This window comes from Bubalus kerabau, chromosome 9 (assembly GCF_029407905.1).
Source record: "Bubalus kerabau isolate K-KA32 ecotype Philippines breed swamp buffalo chromosome 9, PCC_UOA_SB_1v2, whole genome shotgun sequence".
NCBI lineage: Eukaryota > Metazoa > Chordata > Mammalia > Artiodactyla > Bovidae > Bubalus > Bubalus kerabau.
Window position 1 is genome coordinate 82,175,815 of NC_073632.1, and position 22,726 is coordinate 82,198,540.

Below are 22,726 nucleotides of genomic sequence, written 5' to 3' on the forward strand. Positions count from 1 at the left end.
AATTTTTTTTTTCCAGAAAGCTAACACACATTAGATATGAAGGACATCGCCTGCTATTGATAGGAGGTTTCTGAAAATAACGCTGCTAATTTAAATTATCTGCCTGTACCCACAGAAATTTGCTTAGTGAAGACCTGGTATGAAAGTCTAAATCACAGCTTCAATCACTGTTCTAAAATATGAAGTTCTTTTAAATGTAAAATTATATTAAATTTTCAAATTGGACATCAAATAATTCTCTTTCAGTTCTACTAACTGACACATTTTTACAGGATTACTATGAAGTCATTTTAGACCCAGAAATATCCAAGTTATTTGTCCATATAAAATCATAAAACCTCATGACACTTCTGAGAGTGGGATCCAAACCCAAATATCCCAGTCTCGCTAAAAGTTAGAGTCCTTCTGGCTTATATATTTACTCATTTCTATTGATCTCTTCTAATAGACTATTAATTATCTGAAAGCCAACATAACATTTTCTCTACCTTTATTTTTCCTTTTCCCTATCTACTCTCCAACACTCTGTATAATGTTTTGCATACCTATCTATTGAAATGAACTGAATTAATCTAAGGTCTTCTCAGAGCCTACCCTAGAATTGGCCCCTTTGTTGAAACACTTACCCAAAAGTTCTACCACCCTACAAGATACCTGGCTCTCCAGCGGAATCTAGACTCCATGTGGTCTAACCTGCATCACTGGGGAGTCGTGGCATCTCATGTTAAAATCTGAGGCTCTACTGTTTGTCCTGGGCTTGCAGAACTGGCACGAAGCACCAGGATTCAGCTTTCCCCAGGACATAGCCTTGGTACTGACTTCCATTAACCCTGACCTGCCCAGCAGAAGAGGAGAAACACACCTGGAAAGATCAAGGAAGCCATGAATAACGTCATCGATGAACAGACTGGTCATTGTTGTGGAGGTTGGAGACACTGCCACTGCACAGTGGTGGGTTAGAGAGCAAGGACTTCCAAGACCAAATGGCCTCTGATCCCAATTCAGTTGACTTACAAACTCTATATTCCTTGGCACAATGGGGATGTTACACATACCTGCCTCAGGTGGATGGTTATGAGGACTAAACCAGTTCATATATGTACAGTCCTTAAAAGAGTTCCTGACTTTAAAATTCTCCTAAATAATACCTACTATTATGGGGGATGGAGAAGGCAATGGCACCCCACTCCAGTACTCTTGCCTGGAAAATCCCATGGATGGAGGAGCCTGGTAGGCTGCAGTCCATGGGGTCACGAAGAGTCGGACACTACTGAGCGACTTCACTTTCACTTTTCACTTTCCTGCAATGGAGAAGAAAATGGCAACCCACTCCAGTGTTCTTGCCTGGAGAATCCCAGGGATGGGGAAGCCTGGTGGCTGCCGTCTATGGGGTCACACAGAGTCGGACACGACTGAAGTGACCTAGCAACAGCAGCAGCAACATTATGGGGGAGGACACAGGAATCTCAGAACAGTAACAAAATGATGATAATAGTTACTGGGGTTTTTTGAGGGCCTATAATGTATCAGGCATTGTGAGTGTATGTTATACATTTATTGAAAAACAAAATTTACTTTGGTGACATTCTGAAGATAAAGAGCATTATCCCAGAAATAAGTGAATAATGTGCAAGCTTACACTGGTGTTTTCATTACTTAAGGCAGATCCAGATCATGTATTCCCTAAAATGACTCCTCAGATTATTCCCCTTCTTCTCAATCTTTGAGAGAATATATGTTTTTTGTGTTCTTTTCAGGCTTTTTTTTTAGCAGCTTCTTGGAATTCTCTCAAGGCATTCCTGCTGCTTCTTGTTCAATATCCCTTTTTATTAGTCTCCTGTATTCCTAGAAATTGTCATTTTTCCCCTCGTTTTTCCCTCTGTAAAACCATGAAGCTGAAAAATATCTAGTCTGAGTTAAAACATACCATACCCATGCTAGAACATAAAAGCACTGCCATTTATATATTCATTTTCACACCATTTAAGTCCCAAAATATTCATTTGTTACAACCTATTTAATAATTCTAAACTAAAGTTGCAGGGTAATACAGTTAGGCAATAGAATATTGACTCTAACTTGGTGAAATTCCCCTTTGTCTGATTTTGACATGAAGGTCAAGGTTTTTTAGAAGAGAAGAGAGAAAGAACTTTTTTTCACATGCAAAGAAAACTTTATATTGTTCCCTGTGCCAAAAGCGTGGTTTCAGGACAACTAACTCCTGGTCCCTCTCTCTCCTACACACAAAGCTCCCTCAGCAGTAGCCCAGAAATGCACAATTAGTGCAACAGATCACTGGACAGGTTCTGAGTAACAAACAGCCTCACTCAAGAAAGTAAAGCAGAAGATAAAACCTCTGGGAGGGAAACTTGGGTCTCATCAGCCATCTTGGATCTCCGGTGAGCTCACAGTCCTCAGAACAGTCCTCTCTGCCTGACTTATCTAAACTGGCTGCCTGTCGTATCCCATAAATCTGTGGAGTGATTAAATTGCACAACCTTTCTCCTCTGTTTGGCTAGATCAATGTCTTAGGAGAAATAATTCACTTTGCTAATTGAGAATAGTCATCTGAAATATTTGAAGCCACCAGGGCTGAGGCAGGGCAGCCTGTTGAAGTGCTTGTGTGAGATTCCTGGATCTGGGTTCTCTCTGCCTTGTTTTGCAAGTGTGTGGCAGTGACATGAGTTAGAAATATCTAAGGAAGTTCAAAGGAATACCTTTCATGAGCGCATCTTCTCTCCTGCTGTGTTTGGGCTGCTGAAGAGCATCTTTCTGACTCTACCACCATCTCATCTTCCTTGTTCATTGTGATGCCCTATAAACATCTATCCTGGGTTCCTGCAGCTGGTCTCATAGTCTTTTTCATTCATCTTAGATGCAATAAGAGCACAGTAGCTACTGCTCTGTCACTGTCCTACCTGTTTTCCCCACCCTGAGATGACCTTGACACCAAGACTGGGGCCAGAGTCTGGTTCTTGTCATGTGGCCCGTGTTTCAGCCACTGTAAGTTGTCATCGCTGTCAGAGTCTCCACCCTCTTTCCCAGTTACATAAGAGGCCACATAATGTCTGCTCCCTCCCAAGCTTTTATTAAACAGAGACAGCCTGAGAAGCCAAGTGGGCAAGAGGTCCATCCCGGAACCACGTCCCCTGGGAGGGTGAGTGGCTGTCTCAGCTCCCTGCCCATGTTGGCAGCTTTAAATACCCGAGGACGACATGTTATGTTTTCAGCCTGAAGGGGCAAAAGAGAAGCAGCCCTTTCAAAATAAGAATTCCCCTGCTGTTTGTTTCATTTTGGAACACAATAAGAACAGACCGAGGACACGACTCCGAGCTGTCAACGCTTCCTCCCTTGCTTCCACAGCACCTTTCGTTTGCCAGAAGGAAAAAAAAAAGTTGCTTCAGTTAAACAAGGGTCTCATGAATAGTTAAAATAATTGTTTAGCTTGGATATAAGGCCTTAGGTAAATAGATAATTGCTTGAGACTATGGGCCAGTAAAAGCAGCGTGGCAGGACACCATTTGACCTGTTCCTCAGACCAGTGGCCTCTGCTCCTCCAGGGACCATTGTTACTGAATCATTTTTCTCTTTGCAAGAACATATCGAAGCAATTTAATATCAGAAGGTGTTCCTGAAAGCAGGGAGAAGGAGCAAGACCTTTCTATATAAGAACTTATACTGAAAACATTCATTTTACCCCATTCAAGCTTTGCTTCAATAAAACCCTCAAGATACAGAATCTTTGGTTTGTATTTAACTTTTCATGTTGAAAAATTCCTGAAATGCATTGTTAACCAACTTACAGTCGTCCTGACTCTTGCCTCATTAGTATTTTTAACAGGATTTTAGCCTTATTTTAAAGCAATGATCTACTATACCTAAAGGCCATTGTTAGGGTTATGAGTATCTGCTTCCCAAGCTGTAATTGTAGTTACAGCCAGAATAACCATTTAACAGAATCTTTCAAGTATGGGTTCTGTAGCTTGTTGTTGTTGCTGTTGATTTGTTTGTTTGGGTATCTTTGCTATCAACATGTTTCATTGTTATTTGTCCCTTTTTCTCAAAAGTGGGATTCCATCATTAAAAAAATTATCTTAATTCAGAAAGAAAGAAAGAATGTGAAAGTGGCTCAGTTGTGTCTGACTCTTTGCGACCCCATGGACTATACAGTCCATGGAATTCTCCAGGCCAAAGAGCTTGAGTAAATTAGTTGCCGGGTCGTTTGAGTTCTGCTGAATAATATTTTTAATAATTGCCTTCCATTTCTTACTTAAAAATAATAGATGTGTTGTTGATCCAGAGCAGGATTTGGTTGTCTTAGTCATACAGTCCATTTCCACTGAAGAGCTATTTGAATAAACATCTATCTGATTGAATCTCAAATTCATCAAGGGGCTGGATTTCTCTGGTATTTAGTTTCCAAGAAAAATGATGAATATATACTTGGTTTATGGGCAAAAACAATCAGAGCATACCTTATGCAATAAAAAGTTAATGTTTAACTCTTTATACAAGTTTTCTATCCTGATACTATAGAAGGATGGTTGGTGAAGAACATGGGGTTTGGAACCAGTTCTGAGTTTAACTCTCCACTCACTAGCTCTGAGCACAGACAAAATAGCAAATTTACATTGGCCTCAGTTTCCTCATTGGTGAATGGTATGCTGTTGCTGCTGCTGCTAAGTCACTTCAGTCATATCCGACTCTGTGTGACCCCAGAGACAGCAGCCCACCAAGTTCCCCCATCCCTGGGATTCTCCAGGCAAGAACACTGGAGTGGGTTGCCATTTCCTTCTCCAGTGCATGAGAGTGAAAAGTGAAAGTGAAGTCGCTCAGTCGTGTCCAACTCCTAGCGACCCCATGGACTGCAGCAGCTCCTGCGTCCATGGGATGTTCCAGGCAAGAGAGTACTGGAGTGGGTTGCCATAATGGTATAATAATAATATTACCTTCTTCAATGAGTTGTTGGGTAGGTGATATATGACACAATACATGTAAAATGCTCAGCAGAAGAATTCAATAGCATTAACTGTTATCGTTATTCATTATTTTCAATAACGTTAACATGTTATTTTTCAGGCACTTGATAATTTCCTCACAACAATCCTGTGAGGTGTGGAAAAATGCTACATAATACAAATTTAAATATTAAAAAAATTGGACCTCAAAGTGGTTATTGATTATCCCAAGGTCATCCAAGATGGTGAAATGCTAATCCTTTCAGTAACAGGAGTTGCCTGATCCTAGTTTGCTGCTGCTGCTAAGTCATTCAGTCATGTCCGACTCTGTGCAACCCCATAGACGGCAGCCCACCAGGCTACCCCATCCCTGGGATTCTCCAGGCAAGAACACTGGAGTGGGTTGCCATTTCCTTCTCCAATGCATGAAAGTGAAAAGTGAAAGTGAAGTCACTCAGTTGTGTCCGACTCTTAGCGACCCCAGGGACTGCAGCCCACCAGGCTCCTCCGTTCATGGGATCCTAGTTTATCATCCCCTTTTTACACACTCTGCCACCTGGTGCTGTCTCCTCACCGTTTCTCTAAACATAAAGTCTTACAGAATAACGGGTCATCTGTGCCTTAGACTTTCAGATGGACAAATGGAATAAACTGTGGCAGAGGCTTTAAAACCCACATTGATATTAGAAATTTTCTGGGAAAATAATACCATCAGAACTACAAAAGCAGGAGGAACTCTTTGGTAAAACTGAGAAGAAAATACTAGTGTAGAAGTGAATTCCAATTGATGAGCCTGAAACCCATAGGAAAAGCCCAAAAGGATGACATAGTAGGTAAACAAGTCAACAAGTCCAACCAGCTTTCCACCAAATGAAGACAGTCTCATCTCTGCATAGGTTTTCAAGTGTGTGTCTCTTACTATCACTTATAAAATATAAATTCATTTAAATGCAGTGCTGAATTTGTTGTATCATTTTTTTTTTTTTGCTTTTTAAATTTTATTTTATTTTAAACTTTACATAATTGTATTAGTTTTGCCAAATATCAAAATGAACCCGCCACAGGGGAGGGTTCAGGATGGGGAACACATGTATACCTGTTGTATCATTTTAAAATGGGGGCTATGACTTTTTTAACTTTAGAAACCAGGTGTGTACACTTCATAGGGCTAAAAATCAATGGTATTGAGGAGAGATCTTTGCCTATGAAGCTGAACAACTTAGATTTAAGGACTAACCCTGCTAATTGTAAGCTTCAGTTCAGTTCAGTTCAGTCGCTCAGTCGTGTCTGACTCTCTGAGACCCCATGAATCACAGCACGCCAGGCCCCCCTGTCCATCACCAACTCCCGGAGTTCACTCAGACTCACGTCCATCGAGTCAGTGACGCCATCCAGCCATCTCATCCTCTGTCGTCTCCTTCTCCTCCTGCCCCCAATCCCTCCCAGCATCAGAGTCTTTCCCAATGAGTCAATTCTTCACATGAGGTGGCCAAAGTACTGGAGTTTCAGCTTTAGCATCATTCCTTCCAAAGAAATCCCAGGGCTGATCTCCTTCAGAATGGACTGGTTGGATCTCCTTGCCGTCCAAGAGACTCTCAAGAGTCTTCTCCAACACCACCGTTCAAAAGCATCAATTCTTCGGCGCTCAGCCTTCTTCACAGTCCAACTCTCACATCTATATCTGACCACAGGAAAAACCATAGCCTTAACTAGACGGACCTTTGTTGGCAAAGTAATGTCTCTGCTTTTCAATATGCTATCTAGGTTGGTCATAACTTTCCTTCCAAGGAGTAAATGTCTTTTAATTTCATGGCTGCAGTCACCATCTGCAGTGATTTTGGAGCCCAGAAAAATAAAGTCTGACACTGTTTCCACTGTTTCCCCATCTATTTCCCATGAAGTGATGGGACCAGATGCCATGATCTTCAATTTCTGAATGTTGAGCTTTAAGCCAACTTTTTCACTCTCCACTTTCACTTTCATCAAGAGGCTTTTGAGTTCCTCTTCACTTTCTGCCAATAAGGGTGGTGTCATCTGCATATCTGAGGTTATTGGTATTTCTCCCGGCAATCTTGATTCCAGTTTGTGTTTCTTCCAGCCCAGCATTTCTCATGATGTACTCTGCATAGAAGTTAAATAAGCAGGGTGACAATATACAGCCTTGACGAACTCCTTTTCCTATTTGGAACCAGTCTGTTGTTCCATGTCCAGTTCTAACTGTTGCTTCCTGACCTGCATACAGATTTCTCAAGAGGCAGATCAGGTGGTCTGGTATTCCCATCTCTTTCAGAATTGTCCACAGTTTATTGTGATCCACACAGTCAAAGGCTTTGGCATAGTCAAGAAAGCAGAAATAGATGTTTTTCTGGAACTCTCTTGCTTTTTCCATGATCCAGCAGATGTTGGCAATTTGATCTCTGATTCCTCTGCCTTTTCTAAAACCAGCTTGAACATCAGGAAGTTCAGGGTTCAAGTATTGCTGAAGCCTGGCTTGGAGAATTTTGAGCATTACTTTACTAGCATGTGAGATGAGTGCAATTGCGCGGTAGTTTGAGCATTCTTTGACATTGCCTTTCTTTGGGACTGGAATGAAAACTGACCTTTTCCAGTCCTGTGGCAGCTGCTGAGTTTTCCAAATTTGCTGACATATTGTAAACTTCAAGCACCATAAATTCAGGCACTCAAAGTCAATAGACAAATGGATAAAGAAAATACAGTATATATACACAGTGAAACATTACTTAGTCAATAAAAAGAATGAAATTCTGCCACTGCAACAACATGGATGGACCTAGAGAATATTATGCTCAGTGAAATTATTCAAACAGAAAACCACAAAAACATTTGATATTACTTATATGTGGAATCTAAAAATTAACAAATGAATATATATAGCAAAACAGAAAGACTCACAGATACAGAAAACAAATTAGTGGTTACCAGAGGGGAATAAGAAGAGGAGGGGGCAAGATATGGGTATGTGATTAAGAGAAACAAACTGCTATGTATAAAATAGAGAAGCAACAAGGATATATTTTATAGCACTGGGAATTATTGTCATCATCCTATAACAACATTTAAAAGAGTATAATCTATTAAAAACACTGAATCACTATACTATATACCTGAACCTAGTATGATATTGTAAAACAACTATACTTCAATAAAGAATAATGAAGTTTAAAAATAAATAAAGTCAGTCTACTGAATGCCTTTAAGGGGCCTGAGACCTGAGCTGAGACCAGTAGGGTGAAATATCAGTCCCTTCACCCTCTTTTCTGAGCCTCTGTTTTCTCACCTATAAAGTAAGAGGAATAATAGTGGTTCTCCTTACAAGGCTATTGTGAAGATCCAAAGAGAGAAACAAGAAAATAAATGTACTATAATGTCTGTGAAAGTGTTTTGTAAACTCTTTAGAGAGTTATAAACAAGATGTTGAAGAAAACCCAAGAAGAGAAAAACTCTTGATGTTTTGCTAGTGGCTTTCCTATAAACTAATGACCATCCACCCCAATGAACTTATGAAATGCCAGCATTCTCTTGTTTAATGCAAGATTATATTCATTATATTCATATTTTGAAATGTACTTTTCCATCCTTTCCCTCCTCCTCCCACTTTTATGTATTCTGTAAATTGTAACATTCTTTAATATCAATATGGCACTACATCAGATTGTACAAACCATTAAGTAAAGCATCAATATAAAATTTGCAAATCATAAGCCCATGTATATACAAGGCCCATCTGTGGGGAATATTTTAAACAGTCAGTCACATGAGTTATAACTGATGGAGGTCTCACCCAGGCCCTGGTAAACTCCAGGAGTTAATGAGAGAAGACTGTTCCTCCTCTTCACTCATAGGTGGAGGCCCTAGTGCCACCTCATGTCTGGGAAAGAGTGGTTTATGGAAGTGGACCCATTACTCCTGGAACTGAAACCTTCCCCAGTTCAAGTCTTCCAGAAATATATTGGGTCTCATATATTTTTACCTCTCCTCTGATTTCATGTTATATGTACTAATTGGTGGATTTGGTCTTTATATCTAATTTAGTCAATAGAAGACATTCACTTAGAGTCTGCTAAATACCAGACAAGAGGAACTAAAAAGCCTCTTGATGAATTTGAAAGAGGAGAGTGAAAAAGTTGGCTTAAAACTCAACGTTCAGAAAATGAAGATCATGGCATCTGGTCTCATCACTTCATGGGAAATAGATGGGGAAACAGTGGAAACAGTATCAGACTTTATTTGTGGGGGCTCCAAAATCACTGCAGATGGTGACTGCAGCCATGAAATTAAAAGACGCTTACTCCTTGGAAGGAAAGTTATGACCAACCTAGATAACATACTGAAAAGCAGAGACATTACTTTGCCAACAAAGGTCCGTCTAGTTAAGGCTATGGTTTTTCCAGTGATCAGGTATGGATGTGAGAGCTGGACTGTGAAGAAAGCTGAGCGCCGAAGAATTGGTGTCTTTGAACTGTGGTGTTGGAGAAGACTCTTGAGAGTCCCTTGGACTGCAAGGAGATCCAACCAGTCCATTCTGAAGGAGATCAGCCCTGGGATTTCTTTGGAAGGAATGATGCTAAAGCTGAAACTCCAGTACTTTGGCCACCTCATGTGAAGAATTGACTCATTGGAAAAGACTCTGATGCTGGGAAGGATTGGGGGCAGGAGGAGAAGGAGACGACAGAGGATGAGATGGCTGGATGGCATCACTGACTCGATGGACATGAGTCTGAGTGAACTCCGGGAGTTGGTGATGGACAGGGAGGCCTGGCGTAGAGAAGGCGATGGCACCCCACTCCAGTACTCTTGCCTGGAAAATCCCATGGACAGAGGAGCCTGGTAGGCTGCAGTCCATGGGGTCACGAAGAGTCGGACACAACTGAGCGACTTCACTTTGACTTTTCACTTTCGTGCATTGGAGAAGGAAATGGCAACCCACTCCAGTGTTCTTGCCTGGAGAATCCCAGGGACGGGGGAGCCTGGTGGGCTGCCGTCTATGGGGTTGCATAGAGTCAGACACGACTGAAGCGACTTAGCAGTAGCAGCAGTAGCAGGGAGGCCTGCCATGCTGTGATTCATGGGGTCGCAAAGAGTCGGACACGACTGAGCGACTGAACTGAACTGAACTGAACTGAAATACCAGACAACACACAAAGCACTATGGAGAAATGCAAAACACAAAATATGATCCCAGCTTTGCAGGTGTGTAGAAGGAAGTAAAACCAGCATTTATTTGCAGGCAGCAAGTGTTATTTTAGATTCTCCAACCAATGGACTTTGAAGTGAGGCAACTGAGGCTCAGAGAAATAAATTTTCCAATATCACACAGGTAGCAAGTATCTGAGCTACGTTTATCCAAGGTCTACCTTGTTCTAATGTTGCTGAAGCTGAAGCTCCAATACTTTGGCCACGTGATATGAAGAGCTGACTCATTGGAAAAGACCCTGATTCTGGGAAAGATTGAAGGCAGGAGGAGAAGGGGACAGCAGAGGATGAGATGGTTAGATAGCAGCACTGACTCAGTGGACATGAATTTGAGAAAGTCTGAGAGATAGTGAAGGACAGAGGAGCCTGGTGTGCTACAGTCCATGGAGTCACAAAGAGTCAGACATGACTTAGCAACTGAACAACAACAAATGAATAAGTACTAGAAACTTTTAGCACCTGTAAAGGTGGCGCTAATGGTAAAGGACCTGTCTGCCAATGCAGGAGACATAAGAGACATGGGTTCGATCCCTGGGTGGAGAAGATCCCCTGGAGGAGGGCAGGGGAACCCATTCCAGTATTCCTGCATGGAGAATCCCGTGGACAAAGAAGCTTGGCGAGTCGGACACTACTGAAGCGATTTAACACACACTAGCAACTTTACATATTGAGTGTCTAAAGTACTAGGACCTCAATGGGCCCTGGCAGATCTAAGGCAGGTCAAATGATGCAACCTGAGAAGCAAAGAAGGTGGATGCCAGACAGAGAAAACAAAAACAAAAACAAAAAACCTCTGCTGGACCAAGAGAATCAGAACTGTGGGTAATTAAAACTTCTAATTAGAATAAAAGCTCTAATCCCAGCATACTATTGGTCCTCCAGATTAAGATGCTTCATCTTTATGGCAATAGGAAGAATAAAAAAACTATGGGAACTTTGTAAATTACCAAAATGTTCACAGACCTATCTTCCAGACAGATATAAAGGCACGCTGCTTCACTGGTTAGAATATTGCCAAGTCCATTACGCTCAGCATTCGTTAAATATCCCTTTCCACATAGCGCTCTCTTAAACAAGGTGAATGGAATCATTTTTCTCCTGATATTTGGTGTTGGTTCCAGTGACATAAGTGGGTAAGAGGATTTACAGAGGAAAAGTGAATACACTTGGCAACGTTTTCAAACATTTGTTTGGATTTTGTTTTCTAGGAGATGTACGACTGAGGGGTCAGACGGGGGTTCCTGCTGAACGCCGCGGCTCCTACCCATTCATCGACTTCCGCCTCCTTAACAGTGAGTAATCAAGTGTACCTGGAAAGGAACAAACGTTTCCTTTAAAAAAAAAAAAAATTTCTCACTTCCCTCTGAACTTCAAAACCCTCGGAGGTCTGCCTTCCTTCCTCTCTGTCTCCCCTCCCAATTGCAAATTAACCCTTGGTCTTTAGATTTCCTTCATAGTGAAGTCATTCCGCCCAGCCCTACCTCTCAGAGCTTGGGCGGCAGTGGGGTGTCCAATGAAGTCGTGTCAGCTTGAAAAACGTAAATCTTCAAAACAGTGAAGCCCTATACAAGGAAACGATTCCTTTCACTATCCAGGACATTCTCTCCACCTTCAGCCAGGACGAGACCAGATGAGATTCTATTTTATTTTAAAAACTCCACAGGGAAACCTATTCTACCACTGCCCTTAGTAACCATCCATTATCTAATTTCCCTTCTTTATCTAATCTAAGTCTCTGAGGTCCCTTCTTGCATTCCTTGTAGAACTCTTCACCGTGGCAAAGTCGTTTCAGTCTATACTTGCTGCTGCTTCCTCCATTATGACTACTTAAGAAGTTCATTTATTGCTACCTTTCCACTTTATATTTTATTCCTCTTTCGTAAATTTGCTCAACCTCTGGTTCATAATTCTCTTAATCTCAGGTTCCTCTGGAAACCCAAACCAGTAACAGTCACCACTCCAGGTTTCATGTCTTTTATTACAATCATCCTTCACTTTGGACTTGGGGGTAGGGAATGAAGAAAAATGAATATATTTCACAACTTACTCCAAGGTTTTCAGTATTTGGTTCTCATATCTCTTCCCATCCATAAATTTCAAAGTGCTGGGTTGTACCCACAAAGTATTACTTTTCTTTGGCATAAACAAGCTTAACTCAAGATGTAATCTGATTTATCTTGACCCCTGAAAATTACTAGAAGAAACTGGAACTTGCTATTTCTGATCCTTAGATCCTCCCAAGATCAATGAAGGATGGACAGGAGTGTATTTCTCCTGGCTTGTTCACTTCCCATATCAGTGTGCAATATCTGTTTTTGCAGTTCTTTCAGAGACACAGAGATTTGGAGTAACTCTTTCCATACTACAGACAACCTCCCTCACCCATCCCCTCAAAATTGCATTTTAGAGGATAGAATCCAAGTCACTAGACTAATGCAATTTTGGTCACAGCCTATGAGGAGCTCCAACAGTGTCTCCTGTTGTTGCTGTTGTTGTTTAGTCGCTGTTGTGTCTGACTCTTTGAAACCCCATGGACTGTAGTCTCCAGGTTCCTCTGTTCATGGGATTTCCCAGCCAAGAATACTGGAGTGGGTTGCCATTTCCTCCTCCAAGGGATCTTCCTGACCGCAGGGTTCAAACCCACATCTTCTGCTTTGGCAGGCAGATTCTTTACTGCTGAGCCACCAGGGAAGCCAACAGTGTCTCTTAACCCCTCCTTATAACCCTGAATGGGTTGTTCCAGCTACCCGTGGAAGTTACCCCTTGAGACAGCCTCTAACCTGTATGGATTTCTAGGTCCCAGGCATATGGCTTCACCAAGGAGTATAGGGATGAGCAAGGGCCTAATTTACTGTCCCATGTAGACCAGGACCCTCAACAGCACCACATACTGAGGGTTAGAGGCAGAAAATAACCAAAAAACCTCTTTTCAATAGTAAATGAGATGTTATGTCATGGGTTCTAATATACAGGATAAACAAAATAGGAAAATAGGAGACATTTCCCCCTATAATTCCAAGGTTCCAAATGATAAACTCTTTTTTAAATTTTATTTATTCTAGTATTAATGAGCAACATCAACTGCTAATAACGGTTATCTTTGCAGGTGGAACTATGGAATATTTAACTGTCTACATCTTAGGCTTCTGTAACACTTGGATTTTTCAACACATTGTTTTACTTTTTTAAGCTGAAAAAATTGGAATGTAGAAAAAATTTCAACAGAAAGTCAATGTAGATAATATTTCATTGTTATATTATTCACAATATAATAGATCATCTGTAACCAGGTGCTTTCCTCTCTTCCCTCTGCTGCGGATCTGCCAAGATCTTCCTGGCACCTAGACCCAACCTTAGCCTCCTTCTCCTGACCCAGGCTGCTCTCTGTCCTCCATCCCCATTTCACCTCGCCTGTTGCGTGTGACCTCCCACCCATTGAGTGGCAGTGTTGGCCATCCATCTTATAATTCCCTTTCTCGTCTGTTCGCACTCCACTCTGACAACCCTTTCACTCATTCCTTTTTATCAGTAACATATGCTAAGGCAATATTAATTTGCCTTTGCTGTACTTTGTTTTATAAGTTATCTCAATTTTTCTCCTAGATACAAAAAAACCTCATCCCTACATAGACTCCAAGTTCGTAAACGATATTCTCTTGATAGTTGTTGACCTTTTAGTAGCTCCTGTTAACTTACTGAATAAAGGGTCTCCTCAAAAAGATAATATTAAATAATTATAAATGTCAATCATCCTCTTCATTTAACTGAGCAGCTCAGACAGAACTGAAGCCCTCTGAAACTTTTCCTTATTTGTGATACTACCCATTCCATTATCTAGAAGCAGTGACATTATTGTGGTCACTCTCCACAGTTTCCTTAGTCTACAACTAAAGCAGCTTGTCACTAAGTAGCAGCAGATGTGTGGCTATCTGTGTTATATAGAGTCACATAGGATATACGTGTCATATCTCCTACTGCCTTACAGTATACAATCTACTTAATTCTCTTTGATCTCATCTTGTCCATGTTGTGGTATGCCTGAGTTGTTAGTGTCTGCTTTCCACCTAAAGGGAAACATTTTAAATATAACTTTATAAAAAATGTAAAATAAACCCCTAAGAATATTTTGGGACTTCCTCCAAAAACTTTTAGTTTTACCAGCTGATTCCAATTCTACACCATAAGTACCAAACTCAAGTGATTTTTTTTTAATGTAATTTACCTTAATTTTGAGTCAAATTATCCAAGAATAGGCACAGACCCATTTTCCTCAAGTGCCTTCAGTTCTGTAAACTCTCCCAAGAATCTCATCTAGGACTTACACACACACACACACACACAAAAAATATATATATATATATATATATACAGGTAAAACTATCACCATAACCTCTCTTCCCTGTGTCTGCATCCCTGCAGCCTTCCTCCTATAAGACTTCTTGAGAACCACATGGCTGCCATTCCCTGTCCAGCGTGTCCATGACAGCTTACCCTCTACCACCCACCTCAGCTATGCCTTGAATGGCTGAGACATGCACAAGCAAAAACATGCACTAAGTAGTAAGATCCATGTACTTCTCCCATTAGCCACAACCCCAACCTGTCACAATAGGACAGGAGACATCAGAACTCATATCTAAAATAACTGCCCTTCGATCAGAACACAGCTTCTAGGTATTAAAACAGAACTCGAACAGAGATGGGCAAACAATAGCTAATGTACCAAATCTGTGTCACTACCCTGCCTGTTTTGTCAACAAGATTTTACTGGAATACAACCATGCCCATCCATTTATATGTTGTCTACAGCTGTTTTCACCCTACATGGCAGAGCAGTTGTAACAAAGACCATGACCCCTTACAGAAAAAAAAGTTACCAACCTTTAAGTTTGATTTTTTAATTGAGGTAAAGGAGTTTATGATATCTCTATAGATAAATTCAATACAGCCTATTCTCCTTTGTTAACAACATTTTTTTCTTTTCATTCCCTGGTGCCATGACTTTAAGAATGGACTCACATTAACCAAATTTACATGCAGTAGGAGGATAAGCCAAAGTGAAACTCTCTTGCTGATCCAGATTTTAAACTCCACAATTATAATTTCTAAATGCACAAATAGTCTTCTTCAAGAGGTACTCCTTTCCCCATATTCTTTGAGGGCAGAGTACTATGGTAATCATTTACCTGTCATCTATGTATAAGGTGACAATATATACCTGCTTTGCCTGCAATAGCCCTAATTTGTACCTGTTGTCTAGGCATACTTATTAATAATGCTACCTTTCAAATACCATAATATCCATGCTTGGACAATAAATTACAATGCCAATGGATTATATGGTTTTTCCTACAAAAAGAGAACTCCAAGCCAACACCCCTCCTATGTTACCTGCAATCTGAGAGTAAAGATCAGAAAATCCTCCTCATAAGAAATTCACCCAGATCAATAGACATGTGAGATAAAATTACTTGTTAATAGCCAATTTCATTTCCTGTTTATATTTTATACCATTTAGAAAAGAGGCATCTATATGAATTTCTCAAAGCTACTCTGGATCAGTAGCAGGAAACTGGTTTCAGCACCATTGTGTGGGAATCGGGAATCACAGACTTTAAAAGACTCCTCTTTACATCTAAGTATGGAGGGACAGAACAGAATGAGAAAAAAGGTGACAATAATTGTTATTCCACTTGAGGTTCTAAAACAGAGGACTGAAAGGAAGCAGAAGGGTAAGGAATGTAATTTCTCACATTATCCCCAGGCTGATTTCCGACATACTAATTTCATTTACTGACTTTGTTTGGGGGAAAACAAGAGAGGAGAAAATGTAGAAAAGAGTGTTCAGAGATACAGGTGGCCACAGAGGTGAACGTCACAGAAGCAATTACAGTTTTATGCAGAGCAGGTGGCTTCTGCGACCCTTGTTGCATCTCTGTCTCCTGGCTTAATATAATCAGGAGCCTGAATAGATAATAACTAGGTGGATATGTTCCCGTGGCAACCATTTCAGAGCAACACGATGTGATTTCCATGTGGGCTCAGCAAAGGAAGTGACATAGCAAGCAAACATGCTCAGTGACTGTGGAGCTGGAGGGGAAGAAGGGGCATCAGCTGGAGGTTTTAGGACACTAGCTATCAGTTGCCACAGAGAACCTGGAGCTTCAGACCAGCCCTGGGGCTGTGCAGTAATAGGTTAATTGGCTAATTGGCTTTTCCTATCAGTTAGTTTGTTAATCTTGATATTTAAAGTTATATTCCTCCAGACCTGCCTCTTCACGCGGGGCAATTTTAGCTGTACAAGCATGAGGTAATTTTAGTAGAGCTACCAAGATATTTTCCTTTGATTATAATTTCCAAAATAGAATATTTGCAAACATATTTATATTAACCTTTATAAGTGACCCAGAGACCCAAATGCTTTATCAAAATCTTCCATCTAAACATATTACACCCTGCAGAAATATAAAATACATTCACATAAGGACTGTCAACCAAAAGCTACCCTGCATGTTACAAATCTGGTGCTAAATGATATTCCCATCTAAAAGAGGGGGGTCAATTTGATTATAAATTCCATTTTCTAAGAGAGATTTCCTAGCAGATGGTGACAGCCTTTCAGTAAACTTCTGAAAGATAACTTTTTTCCCTTTTTTTTTTTTAACTTGAATCTGCCTGCAATGCAGGAAAACTGGGTTCGATCCCTGGTTTGGGAAGAACCCCTGGAGGAGGGCAGGGCAACCCACTCCAGTATTCCTCCCTGGAGAAGCCCACGGACAGAGGAGCCTGGCGAGCCACAGACCATGGGCTCGCAAAGAGTGAGACACAACTTAGCAACTAAGTGCAGCACAGCACACAGTTGATTTACAATGTGTTAGTTTCAGGTGTACAACACAGCAACTCAGCTATATATATTTTTTCCTTCAGCTTCTCTACCCTCAGAGGTTATCACAAAATATTGAGTATAGTTCCCTGTACTGTACAGAAGGTTCTTGTTGGAGATCTCTATATATGCATACCTGCTCAGTCGTGTCCAACTCTTTGCGACCCTATGCACTATAGCCTGCCAGTCTCCTCTGTCCATGGAATTTTCCAGGCAAGAATACTGGGGCGAGTTGCCATTTCCTCCCCCAGGGGATCTTCCAGACCCAAGGATGGAATCTGCGTCTCTTATGTCTCCTGCATTGGTGTGCAGATTCTTTACCCATGAATCCCATGAACAGAGGAGCCTGGTAGGGTACAGTCCATGGGGTCACAAAGAGTCAGACACGACTAAGGGACTAAGCACGCTTGCACATAGTGATTTTAACCAACAATACTGTATTATATGCTTCAAAATTGCCAAGAGACTAGGTCTGAACCCTTATCACCACAAAAAAAGAAGACTAGGGGAAGGAATAGAGGTGTTAGCTATCACTATGGTAGTAATCATACTGTAATATATAAAGGTATCAAACCAGCATGTTGTACACCTTAAACTTACACAATGCTCTATGCTGTTATGTCTCAATTTTCTAAAAATAAAAGAAAAATTTAAAAAACAAAAAATAGGAACTTCCCTGGTGGTCCAGTGGTTAAAACTCCATGCTTCCACTGCAAGGGGCACAGGTTCGATCCCTGGTCAGGGAACAGTCATTCCAAATGCCACATGGCAGCCAAAAAAATTAAAAACAGAAAATAAAATAGAAACATTCTTTTAAAAAGTGTTACTGTGATTTGAAAGAAGTCATGCTCAGAGCATGATACCCCACCAGTCCTGAACCCCAGCCCCAAGCTCTCCAAACAGAGTAGGAAGGCGCTAGTTGGAACCAGTTCAGACTTTTCCAATGCCAAGGTAACGCCCCACAATTTCAGAGTTCAATATTTGCCTTCCTCTGGAAGAAAGGCAAGGCACTGTTTGTGGTTGTGGTGCCTGCTGACTCACCTGGAACATACTCCATGAGGGACACTCAGGGTTTCTGGCTGCAGACTCCCAGCACTTCAGATGCGGAAGGGCCAGACCCATAAGATGGTTAGCCACCGAAATGCCACTGCATCGCAGAAGACAGAGTTGATGGTGTCCGCCTTGTTTCCCTCGTTCCCTGTCACTATTCATCACTGGCCATTGATAGATTGCCTCCTAAGGTAAGCAGTGTGCCAGGCACCAAAGGTACAAAGATACAGGAGACATAGCCACTGGCTTCAAAGAATTTACAGAGATGTGAAAGTGAAAGTGAAAGTCGCTCAGTCGTGTCTGACTCTTTGTGACCTCATGGACTGTGTGGAATTCTCCAGGCCAGAATACTGGAGTGGGTAGCCTTTCCCTTCTCCAGGGGATCTTCCCGATCCAGGCAGTCGGATTCTTTACCCACTGAGCTACCAAGGAAGTCCTTTTACAGAGACATAAGCAAGTATACATTTTGATGTGATGTAATACATCTAATAATAATACATGAGTATAGAACAAAAGTGAGCTTCCCAGGTGGCTTAGTGGTAAAGAACCTGTCTGCCAATGCAGGAGACTCAAGAGACAAGGATTCGATCCTTGGGTCGGGAAGGTCCCCTAGAGAAGGAAATGGCAACTCACTCCAGTATTCTTGCCTGGAAAATCCCATGGACAATGGAGCCTGGAGGGCTACATACAGTCCATGGGGTTGCAAAGAGTTGGACACGACTGACGTGTAAACAAGATTCTGAGGAGAGAGGAATAAACTTTGGGGAAGTGAGAGAAAGGAAGAATCAACTCTGGGGAAATGAGAGAAGGCTTTCTGGAGGATCTAAAACCTGAGCAACTCTGAAGCAATAATGATGTGAAGGAAGGCTGCACACGGAGGCCAGGGTTTAGGGCTTCAGAACCTAAGGAACCAGGAAGGAGTCGTCACCCAATCTACTCAACTGGATATACATGTTATTGGAGGATGAGGTATTCAAGTAGGATCCATGCATTATCTCTGACTATCTGGGGAAAGCTATAAATCGTCACCCAATCTACTCAACTGGATATACATGTTATTGGAGGATGAGGTATTCAAGTAGGATCCATGCATTATCTCTGACTATCCGGGGAAAGCTATATTCAAAAAGAAACAGTTTTCACCATCTAAAGCCAGAACAGAAAATAGCCCTTGCCTTCTATTAACATGGCCAACATCATTTAACAAATTTATTTTTTATCTGAGTGATAAAAAACAGAAAATTGAATCCATGAGCCCAGTATTTCCTCTGGGCTATTATCCATTCATTCAGCAAACACTCACTCTATGCCAAACAGGCCATGAGGCCAGGGTGCCCTGAACCACACCAGTAACCACAGGGCTGAAACCACCTTTTACATGATGGCTAGCTCCTGTCTCAGACGACAATGGACCAAAGTCTGCCAGATTCACTAAACACAGATATCTTCATAATTCCTTTCTAGCCCACAAGGACTGTGGGGTGGCAGGGTGGCACCTACAGTATCTATCCCAGGCTAAAGATTCTGAGTGTTTAAAAGAAACCTTTAGATATTCCTTTAGCCTCAAAGACCCAACAACATTACTAGATGGCTAAGACAAATACCCATTAAGCCAAAGACCATACAAGGCCATAAATGAATTAGTTCTCAAATAATTGACATGGACAGTAAATCAAAGACAAGAGAAGGCAAAGATTACTGATGTGCCCTGAGCAGGAGAAGAGGGGTTTATGATCTTGTGCTGAAATCTAAAAGATAAGGCGGAGTGTTGGCTGGTTCAGAAATTGCCTAGAAGTGAAACTGGACTGACACATGGGAGACGTTAAGTCACTCAGTAGGAAGAAGGGCCCAAAAGTAGTAATGTGTTGACTAGAGAGAAAATGAAAAGGCTTGAAATGCCAAGATAAAGAATTTGAACTTGATTACTAAGGAAAGAGAATTGCTGGAGAACTGTAAGAAAAATGTGGATAAAAGTGTTTCAGGAAATTAACTCACATCCATATGTTAGGAGGAACAGTCCCAATGATCCCAAAAGAAATATAGTCAGGCGGCATACGATGATGGCAGTAGAAATGAAGATATACATCCAGAGATGACATGGAGAAGAGGAGATAAAGCATGCTGGTACTGAAGACCAGGCCTTCCAGGAATTGGTCTGGTCATCTGAAACACCAGAGGTGAAGTCATTGGTGAGGAAAGTGGACAGTGATGGGGGAAAGATGGTGAGCTCAGTTGGGACACGTTGTTTGCAGAATAGTCCAAGTGGAAATATCCAGTGCAAAGCTGGAAATAAGGGCCTGGAGTGCAGGGGAAAGAAGCCTGTCTTGGACGCTCCACTTGGGAATCACATCCATCCACGAGCCACATGGCCAGGACAGGTATCACAAAATCAACTACTTTGTTCAGATGCTCCTAGTGTGTCAATTTATAATATTCTTCATTTAGCAAAGCATAAGATGGTGGATGATAAAGCCCACGAGGAAGGAAGTTTCACCAGCAATTTTGTTTCCTCTGTGAGAAACTATTTAGACACCTCAGTTCAGATACTTGCCCCCTATTCCTCCCTCCCCTCAAGGATTCTATTTGGTACAAACGTGGCTTCTTGTGTCAGAGCCCAGAGGGTTTGCTAACTCACCTGAAAACAGCACAGAGAAATGGTAATTTTCTACTGCAGCATTTCCTTGAGTAAAACCCTAACCCACCAGGAGTATTTCTGGCGTAAAGTGGCGTCTTTGGATTTCTGGAGACAGTAAAATATAGAGGGAAGTAGGAGCAAGTCAAGTTTCTTTTGACTGAAGTTTCCCTCTGAGTCACTGAGCTAGAATGACTTGTTTGTTAAATAACATTAAATTCAACCTCCTACCCAGAAGCAGGCACAGGCGATCTCTTGTGACTTCATTAGTAAACAAAATGAGGGGTTATGTCCTCTGATTACCAGTCTACCCTCAGAGTTTCAGAAGCTCTGAAAGACTCACCGTGATCCCCATTGAACTACATATATGGGAAAATAGAGTGTTTCCATCCTTAAAATCTTTTGTGTGTTTCCAAACTGAGATCTCAGGGTTAACACACAAGATCAAGATCTTGTTTTCTTTCTAACTAGCAAACTAAATTGCCTTGGGGCACCTGGGTGGTTTATTACTGATAAGTAACCTTAGGAGAGAGGGCAGTGAAACCCATGCCTGAGAAAAGTGGCAGCAATTACAAAGGAAAGTCCCAAGGGAAGGTGGCCAGTGTCACTGAGCCTAACAACGGCCACCACAACAACATTAACCTGGGAGGTGCTTAATCCCTGGCCCAGAAAGCAGGCGGCTGGCGCCGGAGCCATCTCATGCAAGGCTCCCCAAGGCTGCAGTCTCCCCAAGCTCGAGAAGCACAGGAGGGCTGCTGCGAGCATAGAAATAAGAGGTCTTCACACCCTTGCAGGCTGCTTCTTTGTAGGGTCTACTGTGGCTGCCCGCCAGAGCCCCATGCACACTGAACCACGGTCAACAGAAGAGACTGATGGAAAGACAATGAACTTTCAAGTCAGACCTGAGTTTAAATCTTACATCTTTTGTGAGCCTGGGAGAGGTATCCAAACTACTTAATGTCCACACAGGTGGAAGGACATTGTAACACCAGCTTCACTGGGACGAGATGAGAGGTACATGAAATCAATGTGTCTGGCAGTCCATCTGGCTCCTAGTAGGTCCACTGTAAATGTAGTCAGACTTTGGATCTATCTACTGCCTCTGCTGAGTGCACCCCTATACCCGGGCACCTCCTCTCCTAGGAGACATCTACATTTGTCCCTGGGGACCACAGAGGATTGGTTTCAGGAGCCCCATGCATGTGGATACCAAAATCAGCGAATGCTCAAATCCCTTACAATATCCACCCTCCTTATCCACGAGTGCAGAACCCATGGATGTGGAACCCAAGGATATGGAACCCACAGATAGGGAGAGGGGGTCTGTATTCACTGCTCAAGCCCTCATGCAGTATTATGACCTTTATGAAGACTATTTTGGCCCTCCTAAGAAGCTAATTATTCCTACTTCTGTACTCCCACCATATCTTCAAGAAAGTATCCATCACACTGTAACTGCAAACACCTTGAACCTGAATCTCCAGATAGTATATCCTCAAAACAAGCTGAAGTGATCTGGTGCAGCAAGCCTGGCCCTTCCATGGGTATCTGGAAACCACTAACGTAGGTCAATTATGCCATACACATATCAAATGATAATATCATCAACAATAATAATAGCTAAGATGTGTGGAACCTTTAGGTTCTAGATACTGCTTTATATGCTTTGCACAGGTTGACTCATTTAATCCCCACAAGATCCCTATGAAGTAGGTTGACTTATTTAATCCCCACAAGATCCCTATGAAGTAGGCACTACTATTTAAAATGAGGAAAAAGTGAAAATGAAAGTGTTAGACACTCAGTTGTGTCCAACTCTTTGCAATCCCATGGACTGTAGCCCACCAGGCTCCTCTGTCCACGGAATTCTTCAGGCAAGCATAGTGAAGTGGGTAGCCATTCCCTTCTCCAGGGGATTTTCCCAACCTGGGTCTCCTGCATTGCAAGCAGATTCTTTACCATCTGAGCTACCAGGAAACTGAAGCTCAA

At 41.8% G+C, this 22,726-nt stretch overlaps 1 protein-coding gene across 6 annotated transcripts in view; it reads left to right on the forward strand.

Annotated features, from left to right (window-relative positions):
• PDE7B (phosphodiesterase 7B) overlaps nucleotides 1–22,726 on the forward strand; it is a 369,928-nt gene that overhangs the window by 260,430 nt on the left and 86,772 nt on the right. For all 6 annotated transcript variants that reach the window (XM_055535706.1, XM_055535708.1, XM_055535703.1 and 3 more), the window contains one exon: nucleotides 11,381–11,464. In XM_055535706.1, the coding sequence (XP_055391681.1) occupies nucleotides 11,381–11,464 (84 nt within the window). The remainder of the gene's footprint in view (nucleotides 1–11,380; nucleotides 11,465–22,726) is intronic.